The 15,806-nt window shown below is 40.0% G+C and overlaps 1 protein-coding gene across 3 annotated transcripts in view; it reads left to right on the top strand.

Annotated features, from left to right (window-relative positions):
• ocrl (OCRL inositol polyphosphate-5-phosphatase) overlaps window positions 1-15,806 on the top strand; it is a 117,257-nt gene that overhangs the window by 27,334 nt on the left and 74,117 nt on the right. For 2 of the 3 annotated variants that reach the window (XM_078547055.1, XM_078547056.1), the window contains 4 exons: window positions 3,199-3,427; window positions 8,582-8,673; window positions 11,387-11,425; window positions 13,203-13,310. Coding sequence is in view for 1 of the 3 variants with exons in the window: in XM_078547054.1 (XP_078403180.1) it covers window positions 8,582-8,673; window positions 11,387-11,425; window positions 13,203-13,310 (239 nt within the window). In the remaining 2 variants the exon portion in view is untranslated. The remainder of the gene's footprint in view (window positions 1-3,198; window positions 3,428-8,581; window positions 8,674-11,386; window positions 11,426-13,202; window positions 13,311-15,806) is intronic. The other variant, XM_078547054.1, reaches the window with a different exon arrangement.

Here is a 15,806-nt window from a genome sequence, read left to right as displayed (position 1 = left end):
TCTGTAGATTAGTTTTGAATTTACCCCTCTCCTGGTTCACCCCATCTCTGTAATCACATCCAGCCCTACAATCTTCCCACCTTCAAAACTTTCAGTTGCTCCAAATCTGGCTTCTTGCATATCCTCCACTCCAGGAGTCAAATTTTTTTTTTGAGCGCTCTTATGACTTTCTTGAAGGTTACTTTGAATTTCGGGGGGTTGCTTTTTGATTTTCACATTTTGAGTTCAGGACACTATTCTTCCTTTAATTCCTTGGTATTTTCTCTCAAATTTGAATTCTAAATACAATTCCTAATTTACAACAATAAACTAAGATCAGATAATGAAACAGAAATCGCAGAACTATAGAGATGGAGCATGGATATAATTATATTGTTATAAAAGTTTAACATAAGGAATGAGATTCAATTTTGTAATCCAGTCAAGAATTTCATTTGTATGTCAGTTGAGCTTCGCTGACCGCTTAGATGAGTGTTTCCTCACTGTACAGGATAAATAACATGCTTGCAACACAATTCTGGTTTATGACACCTTGTTAGAAATATCAGTTCAAAGTACCAAGTTACTGAACAGCATTTAATAAAACAGAACCAAAAGATAATGCGCCTCTCCACCCATCCCACTGGAATAGGAGAGAGAGACACAATCTGGGCTGCTGCCCACCAGTGCTGGCTGCTCCCAAGGTGCAGATCCACCCCAGCTGAAGCTAGGCCCAGACGAAGTTGTAAGTGGATCCCCCAGGATCCGAGCCTCGCAAACCTCCACTGGCAGGGGAATAAGCACAGGCTGGAGAGAGTGTGGAGTCCATGGCAGCTCCTCCCTGACAGACAGCAGTCCCAGCGACTGGTACCTGCTCAGGCCAAAGCCAAGACCTGCTCCACAGAGCCATTCTCCAGTTTCTGTCGGCTGTATCCGCTGGCTTTTGTGCAGTACACAAGGGTCACTGTGTCAAGGCCAGAGTCAGGTCGGCACCTGACTGCCATCAAGTTCTTGGAGCTGGCCAGCAGTGCGACCCAGCGTCATCCCCGGCTATCTCCAGCTCGCCATCTGCGAGGATCTCAACAAACAGTTTGGATAGCCCAGGGTGAGGTCATGCACAACATCCAGGCTATGCTGCTGCTCAAAAAAACCAGACACCCCAGCAAGATAAAAGGACAAGATCAGAAAATAAAAGCGGGAGAGAGTGGACCTGTGATTGGAGGAGCTCGAGCAGCAACGTTGGCGAGACAGAATCTGTGATTGGAGGATAAGCTCCTCACAGATTTTGTCTCCTGCACTCACTGTTCCTCCAATCAAAATACAGTGACCTTTCTTGAACTTTTCACCCCGGTCATTGAGTTTTTGGGAGTTATTTGTAAGGTTCCAGGGTGAATTTGTCATCTGTGCCCACCCACTCCTTTCGACTCATCATTGACCGCCATGTCTTCAGTTGACTAGAACCAAAGCTCTGCAGTTCCCTTCTTAAAAGTCCACCTTTTGGACCAAGCTTTTAGTTGCTCAGGAAGCAGGCGCAGATTGGAGAAATTTCCTGACCAGTGAATGCTAATGATTGGACTTGGTAGTAAGCTCCAAAAGTGCAATTTGGCAAAATTAAAACAACTAATGTGACAAAACTGTTGCAGTATTTGGGTTATCAGTTACTTCTGTATTAACTATGTAAAAAGGCTGTATCTTAGAGGGAGAGGACTCATGGTATGCACACCTTTGATGGGGCTCAACAAAAAAGGTTGCAGAAAATTTACGAATATAGATTTATCATTTTTTTAAGTATTTCTGTTAGTCATGTTTTCTAATTTTATACAGCCTATCAAAAGGGTGTGTAGTTGGAGTTAAAAGTATTTTATGTTGTGGTTTTAAGTATATTGCTTCAAGGTAATAACTTGAAGTATAATAACGTTTAAAAGTTAAACATTAAATGTATAAAATACTTAGAAGCTGGATTTTGCGATACAAATGTGCCCTCTTGTACTACATGCTGTGTAAAATATCCACATCTTTTGTGAATCAATATGAATAAACCGCTGCATTGAATTTACTATTATCACTTGCATCTTGTTCTTATCTCTTCATGAAACCTTGGAATCCCCTGCTGTTGATCAAATAGGGCCATCGAATCTTCTACGTCAATGAACAGGCAGTTTGGGCCACCATTTCACGTCACCATTTCATGTTTTCGTTAATACTGCATTCCTTTGGCACTGCATTTGAATGGCAGCCTGGATTAATGAAAGAATGAAATTGCAGCACCTTTCACAAGCTTAATGACTTTAAGCACTTCACAGACAATTACTTTTGAATTGCTATAATAAAGGGAAATAATTTGTTTTACTTGTGTTGGTTGATGGATAAATGTTGGTCATGTCACTTGCAGAACTCCCCTGCTGCTTTTAGTACTGCAGGATCTTGTAGGTCCACCTGGGAGGGCAAATGTGACTTCAGTTTAATCTCATCCAAAAGATTGTTAGTGCTGACATCCTTGTTCTCCCCGTTATTTATGATGCTTGCCTCCTGCCCCACTCCAAGTTGATACTAACATTCTTCATCCCACTTACATGCTGAAGCCCTGAAATGGGACTTCAATTCTGTTTATCACTGAAATCAAAAGATAGTGAAATATCTTGTTTCTCAAGATATAAGTTGTTTTTCTTCCCTCCATAAAATGTTTGAGTTATTTGCATTCTAGAATATTTTAAGCTTTGCTCTATGAGAGTGGGTTTGTGGTATTTGCAAGTAATTTTGTTTATTCCTCTCTACATAAAATCTTCCTTCTCTCCTAAGTTTATATACTATAAGAAATTTTCTCTCCTTCCCTGTAATAAATTATTCCTGAAGAAATTGTTATAGCACTGCCAGGTGAAAGTATTCCCATATCTCAAAGATTAGCATCTAAATATAGTTGCGACACCCTAGGTTCATGTCAAGGTGGTGCCCTAAGTCCCCTTTGGACCCAAAGCACAAAAAAACTTACCTCAAATAACATTGTTCTGCTGAATTGTCACTTAATTCTAATATAAACATTCTTAAAAAATAATTTTTTCCCACCCTGTAACACCTGATATTTTGTAAATTTTCTACCTGCATCAGGTTATGCTTGGGTATTGTAGTTGCATAGGAGCAGCATGAATACGACAACTCATGTTTCTTTCTTTTTTCTCCCCTCTCCTATCTTTTCCCCCTTCTTTCTGTCTTTCTCCACAGGATCTTGAACTTTCTGGTCCCTTCAATCTGGTCTCAAGTGATATGGGTCTCCCGCTGTGCTTGGGGCACTGTAGTTCCAGAGTAGGAGGGTACAAACAATCCCCTTGTTATATTTCACTCCAGCCCATCCCCAGGTGAAATTTCCAAATCGGGCTCCTCACCGATAAGTCTGCCTTTCTGAGGGAAACTTCTTGCAAACATTCCTAACATTAATCAACCAATTCCATGGGTAAGGTTTAGTGTTTTTATTAAGCAATTTTTTGTGTAGTCACAGATGTTTTTAGTTCTATATTCTCAACTTAGTGAAGAAAATTTGATGAGGAAAACCGGGATTTATTTGGTTTTGTCATATTTGCTCCTTAATGTTAATATTGGAAAATGTAACCGTTTGCTTATTTCTACTTAATCATTCTCATTAGCAATTACTAGCTGAATCAAATCTCATCAGATTTATTAACATTTAACCAACTGAACATTTTGCTAAAAGCAGACCTCACTTAAAAGTCACCAATCATTAATTTTCATGCCGTAGACAGTTGACCCTGGAAATGTGATACTTTCGGATGTAACACATTTAGTGCAGATCAATTGCAGGCCTTTATATTGTGTCGATGCAGATTGAAATGGTGAGAACTATTAATTCTTAATAGTTCGAATATGTTTATTGTTATATAACATTGGAAATTAGATGGTTATCTAAGGGTTGTGCTTGAGGCCAAATGAGGCAACATCAAAATGGTGTTGTGGTTTTTAAGTTTATACTTTCAAATTAATAACTGGAAGGATAGCTTTGAAATGCAATCCGTTTAAAAGTTGAGTGTTACATTTGTACAATGCACCCTTGTAAACTGCATGCTTTATAAAATGTGCTTTGTCATGTGACATGCATTGAATTTACTGCAATTTACATTCTATGAACCTCTTGAAAACTTTCGGTGCCCTCCCATTGGTTCCTTTGAGCTTTAATCTTGTATTTTGCGAGGAGCATCTTTGGGATAGCCAATATTCAGAATTCCAGGAAGTCAGAATGTTGTACTTAATACGTAATTAAAGTAATCCCACTTCCGATAGGTAGCAGATTCCAACCTGTGCAAACTGAGATTTGACCTGAAGTGGCCATATGTCCTACGTGACAAACATGAAATTAGTAAAAAGTCTATTTATTTTAAAATCTCGCTTGGCAATCATCACAATTTCTTTTTGTTTGATTTCTTTGGCTGTAGAGATTATAAAGTATGGGGCTGTTATGTAAATGTTACTTCAAAGCCATTTATTTCTCTCATACTTTATGATCTATTTCAGTGTTGTATTCAATTTGGTCAGCTTGATATATGTCAAATGCAGACAGCGGTATTTCCTTTGCCCCAGGAATTTGGGGAAGACATGAGTCAGGTCTAAAGTAGGAGCAGGTCTGTGATTCATAGTCAATTTGATAAACAGCTCTAACTCAGAGACTGGTTGTGGGTTTACATTTGGCCAGCACATCAGAACTGCAATTAACAGCATTAAGGTAAGTCAGAGATTCTGATATTGAATAGCCTAGGAAGAAGTAAAGCAACCCAGCTGTAAGAGATACTTTTATGTTAAATAGATAGTGATGCTTTTTGATAACCTGAGGAGAATAATGAAGTCTGTAATAACTGTAAATCTGGTTACACCTTTCCACCAGTTGTGCCGCAGCCTCTGCAGTGGTGCTCCAAGCAACTCTACTACACTGCTTTCCAAACTGGTGTATGTTTTTTCCAATTATCTATAAATAATAGGTGCCATTCTGGAATCAGAGGTAACATTTAGACCATGGTTCAAGCCACAAATTTGAGACTTGAATTTATAATCCAGACTGACACTTCAGTGTAATAATGAGCTACATTATTGGAGGTGTTTTCTTTTGGATGAAACATTAAGCCTTTCTGGAGGAAGTTGAAGATCCATTGTTAGTACTGAGTTTGAAGATAACTAATGCCTCCAGGATTGAACAAGGCTTATACACCATTTGAATTAATATATGCTTCCAAACCACCTCCCTGGTCAAGTGGCTGGCCCAGCTTTTACTAAAGTTCATTTGAATTACTTAATGGTGCCTATGACCAATTTTATTTTTTTAAGCTGTTGGTTGTAAAGTTAGTCATGTGTGTAAACAAATCGAAATTGAATTTGGAGCTCAAGGTAATATCATATGACTGATACAATTATGCCAATTTGTTTTGCGATTACAATATAGGGAATTAAGTTTTATTAAAAGGAATTGAAGAGCAAACAGTGGCTGGGCATCATGCAATTAAAGTGCTAATAATAAATTAGTTAAATTAATAATAAACTACTAGTAGCTGGCAAAAGTATGGGTCATCTAATGGCATATTGTTCAAAGCCTGGGAACAAAATAACTTGAGATGTTACATGTAATGAGTAGAGTCAAGAAATGCTTGTTAACAATTTATTTGTTGTAAAACAAACATTTACATTTCATTAGCTCCTTATCACATTCATTATGAGCATTTCAAAATGCTCTACAAAGTTATCCTCAATCCCTCAAAACGAAGCTGACACTTGCCAGGCTTCATGATTTTTGTGTCCTCGTGTGACTCAGCAGTCGGGGGTGGCGCGGTCAGGGGGGCAGGTGGGGGTGGAGGCAGGGGTGGGGGAGTTCTTCCACTTACATCACTTCTCCACAGCACAGTTTATGCTGTCAGTTTCCAACTATGTTGCAGCTTGTCAGATGAGGCGCCGCCGCATGGCACAGCTTGTGGCAAGTTCCTCCCACACGTCCATGTCTATTTGTCCCCTTTAAATGAGACTTGCAGGATGTCCTTAAAATGTTTTCTCTGTCCTCCTTGAGATTGGGCACCATCCTTAAGTTGTGAAAATTGGATCTGCTTTGGAAGCAGTTATTTGGTATGCGAATGCATGTGCTTTGAAATATAATGTTGGTAACAGGCAAGCTGTCCACTGCAAGATCCTACAGTAACGGTGGGATGGGTGATTGCTTAATGAGGCTCTGGTGTTGAACTTGAATCTACTGTGCAAAGATGTTGCTATTTGTACAATAACAATTGCTTGGGTGGAAGTTAAATTACACAAAGGTTGCACGTTTTTATTTAAGACTGTTGTTCATTAGTTGTAAACAGTAGCATAGTTTGTGCATTGACTTCATAACTCATTCCCATCAAGAAAGCTCAAGATGGTTTTATTACTGCTATTTGTAGAGTGTTAGTGAAGCTGCTAATGTTTGCAAAGCTATTTAAATTGCAAAACTATTTTGCTGGTTCAGAAATTTTAAATACTGCAATCAACTAGTAAAAGCCTGTCCAAGTAAAGCAACAAATCTGAAACCTGTGTGGATGTTTATTAATTTTTCTACTGTAAAACCAAAATCTTAGCTCAAATTCCATCTTGCCCTCACACCCTCAACTCAGCAAGTGATTCTTCACTCTGGCTAATTTCCAGCTGATCCAGTCTCCGCCCAGGATGTGTGCCGCATTTCTCGCTGATAAACCGAACGTTAGCCATTAGCTAGCTGAAACTTAGCATTCACAAAACTCTTATTAAGACAGTGTTCTATTTATTTACCTAAAGTGAAGAGGTTGCAATGAAAGAATTTAAACTTCTGGCCTGTGATGTAAACATCACTGTTGGACCCACAAATGATTCGCTGGCAGTGCCTCATACATTGGGTATGATCACTGGAATCATTGTGAGTTATGCACCTACAATATGTGGCTGCAAATAAAACAGATTTTTAAAAAATAAATTGTTCCACAGCAGCTGCTTGTTCCTGAGTGATGTTATCAGCAGTGAGTGAGACAGTGGGGGCCTGGAGCATTCCATGACTATAGCAGTACACCTTTTGATGTCGTTGGGAGTGCTCATCAATCTAATCCATTGTTTCTAAGGTAGAATATCTTACCATAAAAGAAATCTCAACCAAGCAGTCTGCCAGAAGACTGAGGAAACTTGCTCTAGTCAATGGCAGGTGATCTTAAAAGGATACCATTGCCACAAAAAAGTTGGCAAACTTTTTTTTGTAACTAATAAACCATGTCAGAATGCTTCTGTGTGACCCCTTTGATATCATGATGAAAATAACTTCATACCCTCTCAGCTACCACCTAGGCCATATCTTTTTCTACACTTTATGGTCTGACTTCTGAAATTTCTTTCATTTTTTGCTACAGTGTAGAACTTGCAAAAGAAAGAGATGTGATTAATGGGTTTCTAAATAAACATTTTTGTTGTGCAGATGAGATAATAAACATTTTGGAACATGTTTTGGGGTACAATGCAAGATACCTGTTTGGGCCGAATGGCTTGTTTCTGTGCCATAATTGCCATGTATGCCATTTGATCAATTTCCTACAGAAGGAAAAACTGGGGATGCTGGAAATCTGAAATAAAAATAGAAGATTCTGGAAATGCTCATCAGCTTTGGCAGCATCCCTGCAGAGGGAACAGAGGGTGGAATTAAATAGTCTTGTAGCTGGGCCAATTCACTGACCAGAAAGTCAGCAGCAACCTTGCCGCAGCTATTCTGGATGTCCAATATAATGCCAATCAGGCACTAACCTGATTGGTGACAGGGTCTTTGGCACTTTGGGTTGGATGCCCTGCCTCTGAGAGCTGCTGACCAATCAGAGGCCAACAGCTCACCAGCACTGGCAGCTAGGAGGAGGGTCATCTTTGGAGTCCTGGAGGAAAGGTAGGTGAGGCAGGATCACCGGGGCCAGTCAAGGAGGTCCTGGCAAGGAGGAGAGTTTAAAAGGCAGACAGGGGTCTTCCCGTGTAGGCAGACCTTGCCACCAATAGTCTCTCCATTCGGCACAGGCTACCCAAGTAGGAGGGATTCCCCTTTTCCCTCCCCCCAACCACCAAGCCAAAGGCATGCTTGCCAGGGTTTATCTGCCAGCATGTGTGTGGCCCCGCTGCTGCTAGTTGAATACCAGCTGCGCTGGGCTGAGGCCTTAAATAAGGGCCTCAGTTAGCCTCCGGGCTGGAAGGCCATCTACGACACTTCCCTGTCCAGACTTAATTGGCGGGAGTCAGGAAGGCAACAGGGTCTCCATCCTGCACCTTCCTACCCCATTATGTACACCACCCCCCAGCCTACTGTCCTATTTTATGCACCCCATCTCCCAACCCATCTTTGGGGGGTGCGTTAAATTCCGACCAGAGTCAAAGTTTCAGGTTTGTGAAGGATACGTCACAGGCTGGAAGTGTCAACTCTGTTTCACTCTCCACAGATGATGCTAGACCTGTTGAGTATTTCTAGCATTTACTGTTCTTGCATCAGCATCCTGTTTTATGCTGTTGGGACCTTGGAAGCTTTTATTAACATGTTGCAATTGGTATACAGTTAACTTAATAAAGGTAGTTCTGTTTCTTCTTCTAGATTATCCATATCTGCAACTTCAGAAGCTAATGTTGGAACCATCGCTGGTCAGACAGTGATCCCCATTAATAACCAGTTTCACATTATACAAGGTACAGGGAGCAGTAGCTCTGACAATTTTTTAATCTGCAATAACACCCAAATAAAAGGAAGATACAGTGGAAATGTATTCTTAATAACTTTATAATTATAGAAAGCAGAGTAGAATTAATGTTACCTAATAATAATACCATTGTTTTCTGGTTTAAACAATTTGATTAAATTTGAGTAAATTAAATAATGACTTGACATTAGTGCTGTGATGCAATGTGCTGCAATATGATATGGAGAAATAAGATGTGGGTTTTTTTGCATGGCCTTGGCTCTATATAGTTGAACAGGTGCTGAGCATAAGCCAATGCTTCACTTCAAAAGCAAAAGGCAAGGAAAATGTGAAGTTTAAACTCTCGATCTTAGTCACACATCAGCATCCAGTTACAGTGGTTCTGGCAGAAGCCTGAATAAAGATTGCCTGCCTGTATACTGCAGAATTTTGCATAGTTGAAGCAATTTTTTCATCATCTTGGCTAATCATAGCACTTGGGAGAAAAATAAAAACTAGAGCTGTGACCAGTAAAGAGGATGTTTGGCAATGATCCTTTCCTTCTTCTATTTGTCTTGTTCCCCTGGATCCACGTCTGTCTTTGTAATGGACCACTGCCCCCTCTCTATGAACCAAAGCTTGTAGAAGTAAAGACCATCTTTGCTTCAGTGACATAAATGAGAATTCAGTGTACACAACAGGAGATAATGCCTGCTATATCACTAATGGAAGCTACTCAATGTTTTGGGGCGTATTGCTTATTCCTGAAATTGTTCGTCACCCTGAAATCCATATAAACAAGAGACTTTGATTCATGGGTTATGGGCACAGTGGGAGAATGGGTAGGCAGGTTGATTGGAAGCAGAAATTATCTTGAAAATATAACAAAGCTATTTGTTTAGGCTATCAATGAACACTTTCTCAAAACCCTTACCACTCACATTCCTCCAACTTTATCAACCCCACCGCTCTCCTCATCTACTGGGGGGAAAAATCTCCCCAACCACCTCTCTCTCTCTCCCACTGTGCCCATAACCCATGAATCAAAGTCTCTTGTTTATATGGATTTCAGGGTGACGAACAATTTCAGGAATAAGCAATACGCCCCAAAACATTGAGTAGCTTCCATTAGTGATATAGCAGGCATTATCTCCTGCTGTGAAACACCCAGCTCCCTCACCTTTGCCCCACCAACCATCATTATACCATTACTGTTGATTTCCTCAGCTGCTCTTTTGATTCTTCCACGAAAGACCTTGTTTCGGATTGTTCACCTTCTCTACATTACTGTTACTAACCCCAGGATAGTTTTTGTCACTGCTTCCTTACTCCAAGGCAGGCAAACTTAGTCACATCTGGCACATGTCTAGTCTAGTCATTTGTCACCACATATTTGCTCAGTTATCATCCCTCTCAATTCCAAAGCTACCATCATTGCTTTCTCTTCAAAAGCTTATATGTTCAAGCTACATGTTCTCTCCAATTATTGCCCTAAATCTAACCGCCCTTTTGAACATGCTGCCAACTCTCAGCTCTCCAAAAGCACTCTGCTCAAATCCTTTCAGTCTGCCTTGGTCGCCTAACCAAAGTCAAGAATAACATTCTTTGTGATGGGACCATGTTGAATCATCCTTTTTTCCCCCTTCATGACATTTTCAGTGTTTGATATAGTCAACCACCCAGTTTTTACCTTTTACCTCCATTTACACCCATATGTTTTCGTTTCTACATGTTCAAACACTGCCAGTATATTTTCAGAAATTGCTTCTTTTCCAAACTCTCAATATCCTCTCCAGAAGCCCCCCAAAAATCAATTGTTGTCCCCTCTTTTTCCTGATCTTCACAATGTTCTTTCTCAACACCATCTGGATGCACAGCTTCAACTTCTTTATGTATGCTGATCACATTGCACTTTGCCTTTTTACAGCACTTTTCATAACCCAGTGACTGCCTGTCTGACAAGGGTAAGCCAAAGTTTGCTTCAACTGAAAATCAACAAGCCCAACACAAAGTTTCAGTACCCAGTGGAAAAGTTGTTCTTTTATCTTTGGCTTTATTCTCACACCAAAGCCACCTATTTAAGCAATGTAAAACCATGGCATCCTGTTCAACTCAGAGTTGAGTTTCAAATCCAATGCTTTCCAATTCCAGGGCCACTGACTTTGACCTGCATGCATTGCTGCTGCCTCACCTTTGTTGCTATTGAACCCCTTATCCACACTTTAGTTAATTTAGCCTCAGTCTCTGTTATGTCCTCCTTGTTAACTAGCCACACCTCCTGCATCCATCACGGTCCATAATTAGCTCCAACTTTTTGAAAATTTGACTGCCCTTATCCTGATCACCTCCATCCTTGTTGACTTATTATGTTGACTCCTTGTCCTTCTTCAACATTGATTTTAAAATCAGGCCTTGTTTTCAAATCTCTCCATTGCCACCCCCCCCTCCCATCTTATCCTTGCAACCTCCTTCAGTCTTTCATCCCCTCACATTCTTCAATCCTACAACGCTGATCTTTAATGCAGCACCCCTCACTCCACCCTGTCATTGGTCACAAAGCCTTGAGCTGCATTGGTCCCACTCTCTGGAAATCTCTCCTTACACACATTCTTTAACATTTAGCGCTATACATTCTAATGATGAAGGAATTTTCAGCTGTATCTCTTGTGCAACAAACTGTCAGATACTTTACCATAACCTAAGAATACCTTGCTTACTTTCAGAGGCCGAAGATGCTCTTTTAATAGATGACCCTTTTACACGTGAGTACTTTTTAATATTTTTTATAAAACTTAAATGTAAAGGCAGAACAGGGAGGCTTTTTTTGCTTGCAGAGGCTATTCATTTTTTTAACAAATATGCTCAAAATAGAATTATTGACCCCACAAGCACTATATCAGTTTGATAAGTCTTAATTTATTCTGGGAAATGTAGTAGTTTTTTCAGTCTAGCTGTTATCAGGATAGTTTCCCCCCACCCCTCCACCACATCTGACTCCTTGTTCCTATTATGTATTAAGGCCCATGGCTTGCATAGTAGCTCAGGCCTTTTGCTTCCACTCTTGGTTTAGTTCACTGAGCTCTCAGCATCCCATTTATTTTAGTTTAATCCATCACATGGAACTTTCTCTCCTGAATTTGGACTTTGAGGTATAAAACATGGCTATTGATTTAAGTATGCAAATTAGTGCAAGAGTGATCTATTATATGCCAAAGACGGCTCTGCAAATCTCAGTGTATATAAATACTAAATGCTTGCCTGGGTGCAGGGGAGACGGTGGCGTAGTGGTAATGTCACTGGACTGGGTAATCCAGAGACTGAGTCTTATGCTCTGGGGACCAAATCTCACCCTGGCAGCTGGTGTAATTTGAATAATAAATCTTGAAATATAAATATAATCTCAGTGATGATGACCATGACAGCTATCACTGATTATTGTAAAAACCTACCTGGTTCACTAGTGTCATGTAGGGAAGGAAATCTGCCTCGTTACCTGGTTTGGCCTACATGTGACTCCAGACCCATAGCAATGTGGTTGACTCTTAACTGCCCTCTGAAATGGCAGCAGCTATTTTAAATAATATTATCTTCCGAGCCTGGTCCCTGCAGATTTGTTCAACTTATTTACAGCTTAAGCTTTTAAGGGGGAAAACACACCTTGGACTGCACTCCACTCTTAACAAATGCTGAGTGGTACCCAATCACATTTATCCCCCTGGGTGCTGTTAATGACTGGCAGTGTTCAACCACAGGTGAATTCTCTCCATTAGTAAATCAGCATGCTCCTAATTTAACTGATACAGTTATACCCATTTTTTCACTCTTAAAATGTTTTGCCTGTCTCCCTGGGTTGAGATCAATTGATGGAAAGCCACTTGGGAATTTTTAAGGTGTATGACGCATTACCAGTGTTAACATGGTTCACTTAATAGCATGCTTGACTCTGAAGATTACCAGGACTTGAGCATGTAATCTAAGGCTGACAGTCCAGTGCTGCGTTGTTAGAAGTACTGTCCTTCAGCTGAGACATTTAAACCAAGAACTCCTCTGTCTGGTCTGCTAATTCAAGCATAATGAAAGCATAAATTGAAGAGGGTGTTGCCTCTCACTAATGTCCTTCGTTAACTTCACCAAAGTAAAGATTTACTGATCTTTTGTCTCATTGCTATGTGCAACATGGATGACGCAGTGTCTACATAAATGTGTTTTCACTTCAAAAATAATTCATTTGACATCAAGCACTTTAAGATGTCCTGAGGATATGGGAGGTGTTAAATAAATGTAAACACTTTCTTTTAGCATTGCTGCTGTTCTCTTCCTAACTATTTGTTTTGGACTGCACCAAACAGGATTAGGGCAACCAACTACACCACACCTTGCTGCCCTGCTCAGTCCAAAGCCTCTCTCCCTGTTTTACTGCCACCATGGCCAAAGCATGATTTTGTTACTGTTGAACTCTGGTGGTCTCCTTGGCATCCCAAACTGCATTCTTTATTAAACAGCTCCTGTGATTGATTGCTTGGTTGATTTTTTTTTTAGGCTTATGTAGGATCCGTATACAAGGGGACCAAACAAACTACCTCTTTGAGCTGCCAGATGATGAGTACTGCCTCAGCTTCCTCACTGAAGTGAAAAAGGTCCAACAAGGTAGACAAGCTGCTTGAAATGCAAAATGTAAAATAGGGGAGATGTTGATTCCTTTGGAGCAAATATAACACCTGACTTCTCCACACAGTGAACCGACTTGAAAAATACTTCAGATGAGCTGTCTAAATGAAAGACATAATTGCCCAGGCAGTCATGAAAATGTCCCTAAATTGAGGGGTGCAAAATTAAATTGCCCTGTTTTTTTTTGTAGGTAGCATACACTGTCAAAATGGATGCACATGGGCTGCCCACTAAACAGTCTTATAAGCATAGACACCCTGGCATTTTATAAGTTAATTGTATTCAGATACTTTTAAAAACATGGGCATCATTGGTTCAATTGAATAAAGTTAACTTGCAATTTGTTATTGGTACCTTACCACTTGTAAACATTCTATCTACGTTCTTCTAGGTGTCGCAAGTTGATTTTTGCCATCTGTGGATTGCTTTTAATTGCCTTTCTGTGCTGTAATCAGGTTGATAAAGCTCATCCTGAAGAATTTCCTATGCGATATGTTTGGAGAGACAAGTGCACTGTTGAAGCTGGAATTTATAAGTTCAATTAATGGTGTGGCACTTAGTATTTCATAATAAATGGTTAAGAAGAAACGGATTTGATAGACTATAAAGGACAAGCAGAATATGTCCTTTAGTATTTATTCTGTGAAAGTCAACATAACTTTATTTCAGTTTATGAAGTCAATTAATTAAAAAATTAATTTTTGCTTTTTCATTTTAATTAAGATAGTATTATTAATTTTGATGAGGTTATTTGAAAATTTGTGAGCAATTGTGGGTTGAGTTCAATTTCACAAAATGATTTTAACATTTTTGTATTATAATGCTGTTATGTAATGGTTTTTGTAAAGAGTTCAATAGATAACAAGAATGCAGCGGCATCATTCTGTTCTAGTTATGCCACTAGCTATTGCCAAAGTCATAGTTAAAAAGAGATATTTGAGACATTGGATGGGCTTAAAATTGATAACAAGGAGGTATGAGAAAGACTGGATATACTTGAAATTGATAAGTCAGCAGGACCAGATAGAATGCATCTAAGGAGACTGACTGAAGTAAAGGAGTAAATTGTGGCAACACTGGCCATAGTTTTCCAATCCTCCTTTGATACAGGGGTGGTGCCATAGGACTGGAGAATTATAAATATTACATTCTTGTTCAAAAAAGGATGTAGGATTGACCTTACAACTACAGGCCAGTCAGTTTAACCTTAGTCATGGGAAAGCTTTTAGAAATGATAATTCAGGACAAAATTAGCAGTCGGTTGGACAAGTGTGGATTAATTAAGGGATGTCAGCATGGATTTGTTTAAGACAAATTGTGTCTAACTAACTTGATTGAGTTTTTTTTGATGGAGTAGCAGAAAGGGTTGATGAGGATAATGTGGTGACATGGACTTCCATGGCTTTTAATAATGTGGCACATAAGATTGCCAGTGAAGTTCAAGTCCATGGAATAAAGAGGAAAGTGGCAACATGGATACCAAATTTGGCTGAGTGACAGGTGTTACAGACAGGAGGGGGTTTAATTTAAACATCCCTGAATTCTCCTCTCACCAACCATCCGTAAGCAGAAAGGTGTTTTGATTTTGATTTCTCCCTTTATAAGCAGTTGCAATTTCCCAACCCCTCAGTTTTGGTATGATCCAATTTCTATTAATAATCCCACAGCAAACTCAAGATAGGGTAAATTCAGAGGGTTAGTTCATTTGCATGCACTGAAAGGTGAGAGGAGGGTCACAACATTGCCTCCTCCTCACTCACACAATAATAGAGGGGGATAGAGAAAGAAAGATTTACAGGGCAAAGACCACAGAGTAAAGAATTATTGTTTCATATGTGTCCAGAGTCCAGAATCAAAGTCCAGAGGTGAATTCCTTCACGGAGGCCAGCAGGCTGACCTGATGCTGGATAATTCTATTTTCCAGTAAAGTTGATTTGCACAATGGGATGGGGATGCAGAGATGAATTAGTCTTGTAGGCAATAGAAGTTCAGAAGTCCCAGTAGCAACAGTGTAGATGGGGGCCAGGTATTCAACTGGACAGAGTCCTTTTTCTGAGCTGCCGCTTGCTGGATGCTTGCTGGAAGATGGCAGGCTGACCTTTGCAGCTCCACAAGCAATATTACAGATTCCTTTGGTTGGGGGTGGGGGAGGGGGGTCATGTCACATGACAAGGGTATATATTCCTTTGTCTGGGTCCCTGAAATGGTTAATGTTCCAACCATTAAGAATTTGAAAGGAAAGTTGCAGGCCACTTTGCCTTTGCAGATTAGTAGTCTCCTTTGGCCAGGCCTGGGTTATGAAATGTAGATGGCCTTTGTATAATTCCCTTTGAATTTGGTCTCTTCGGTCCACAGAGTCGTTCGCATCTCTTCAGAGATAGCGAGAAGCAAATATCTTCGATATTGCTAGATTAGCTCCTATTGTTCGAAGGTCACAGCCAGACATGGCATCAGTCATTTTAAAAGGTCATTGTC

The sequence above is a fragment of the Cetorhinus maximus genome, chromosome 8 (genome assembly GCF_964194155.1).
Source record: "Cetorhinus maximus chromosome 8, sCetMax3.hap1.1, whole genome shotgun sequence".
NCBI lineage: Eukaryota > Metazoa > Chordata > Chondrichthyes > Lamniformes > Cetorhinidae > Cetorhinus > Cetorhinus maximus.
Note: the sequence above shows the minus strand (reverse complement) of the source record. Positions and strands in the feature narration are given on the sequence as shown.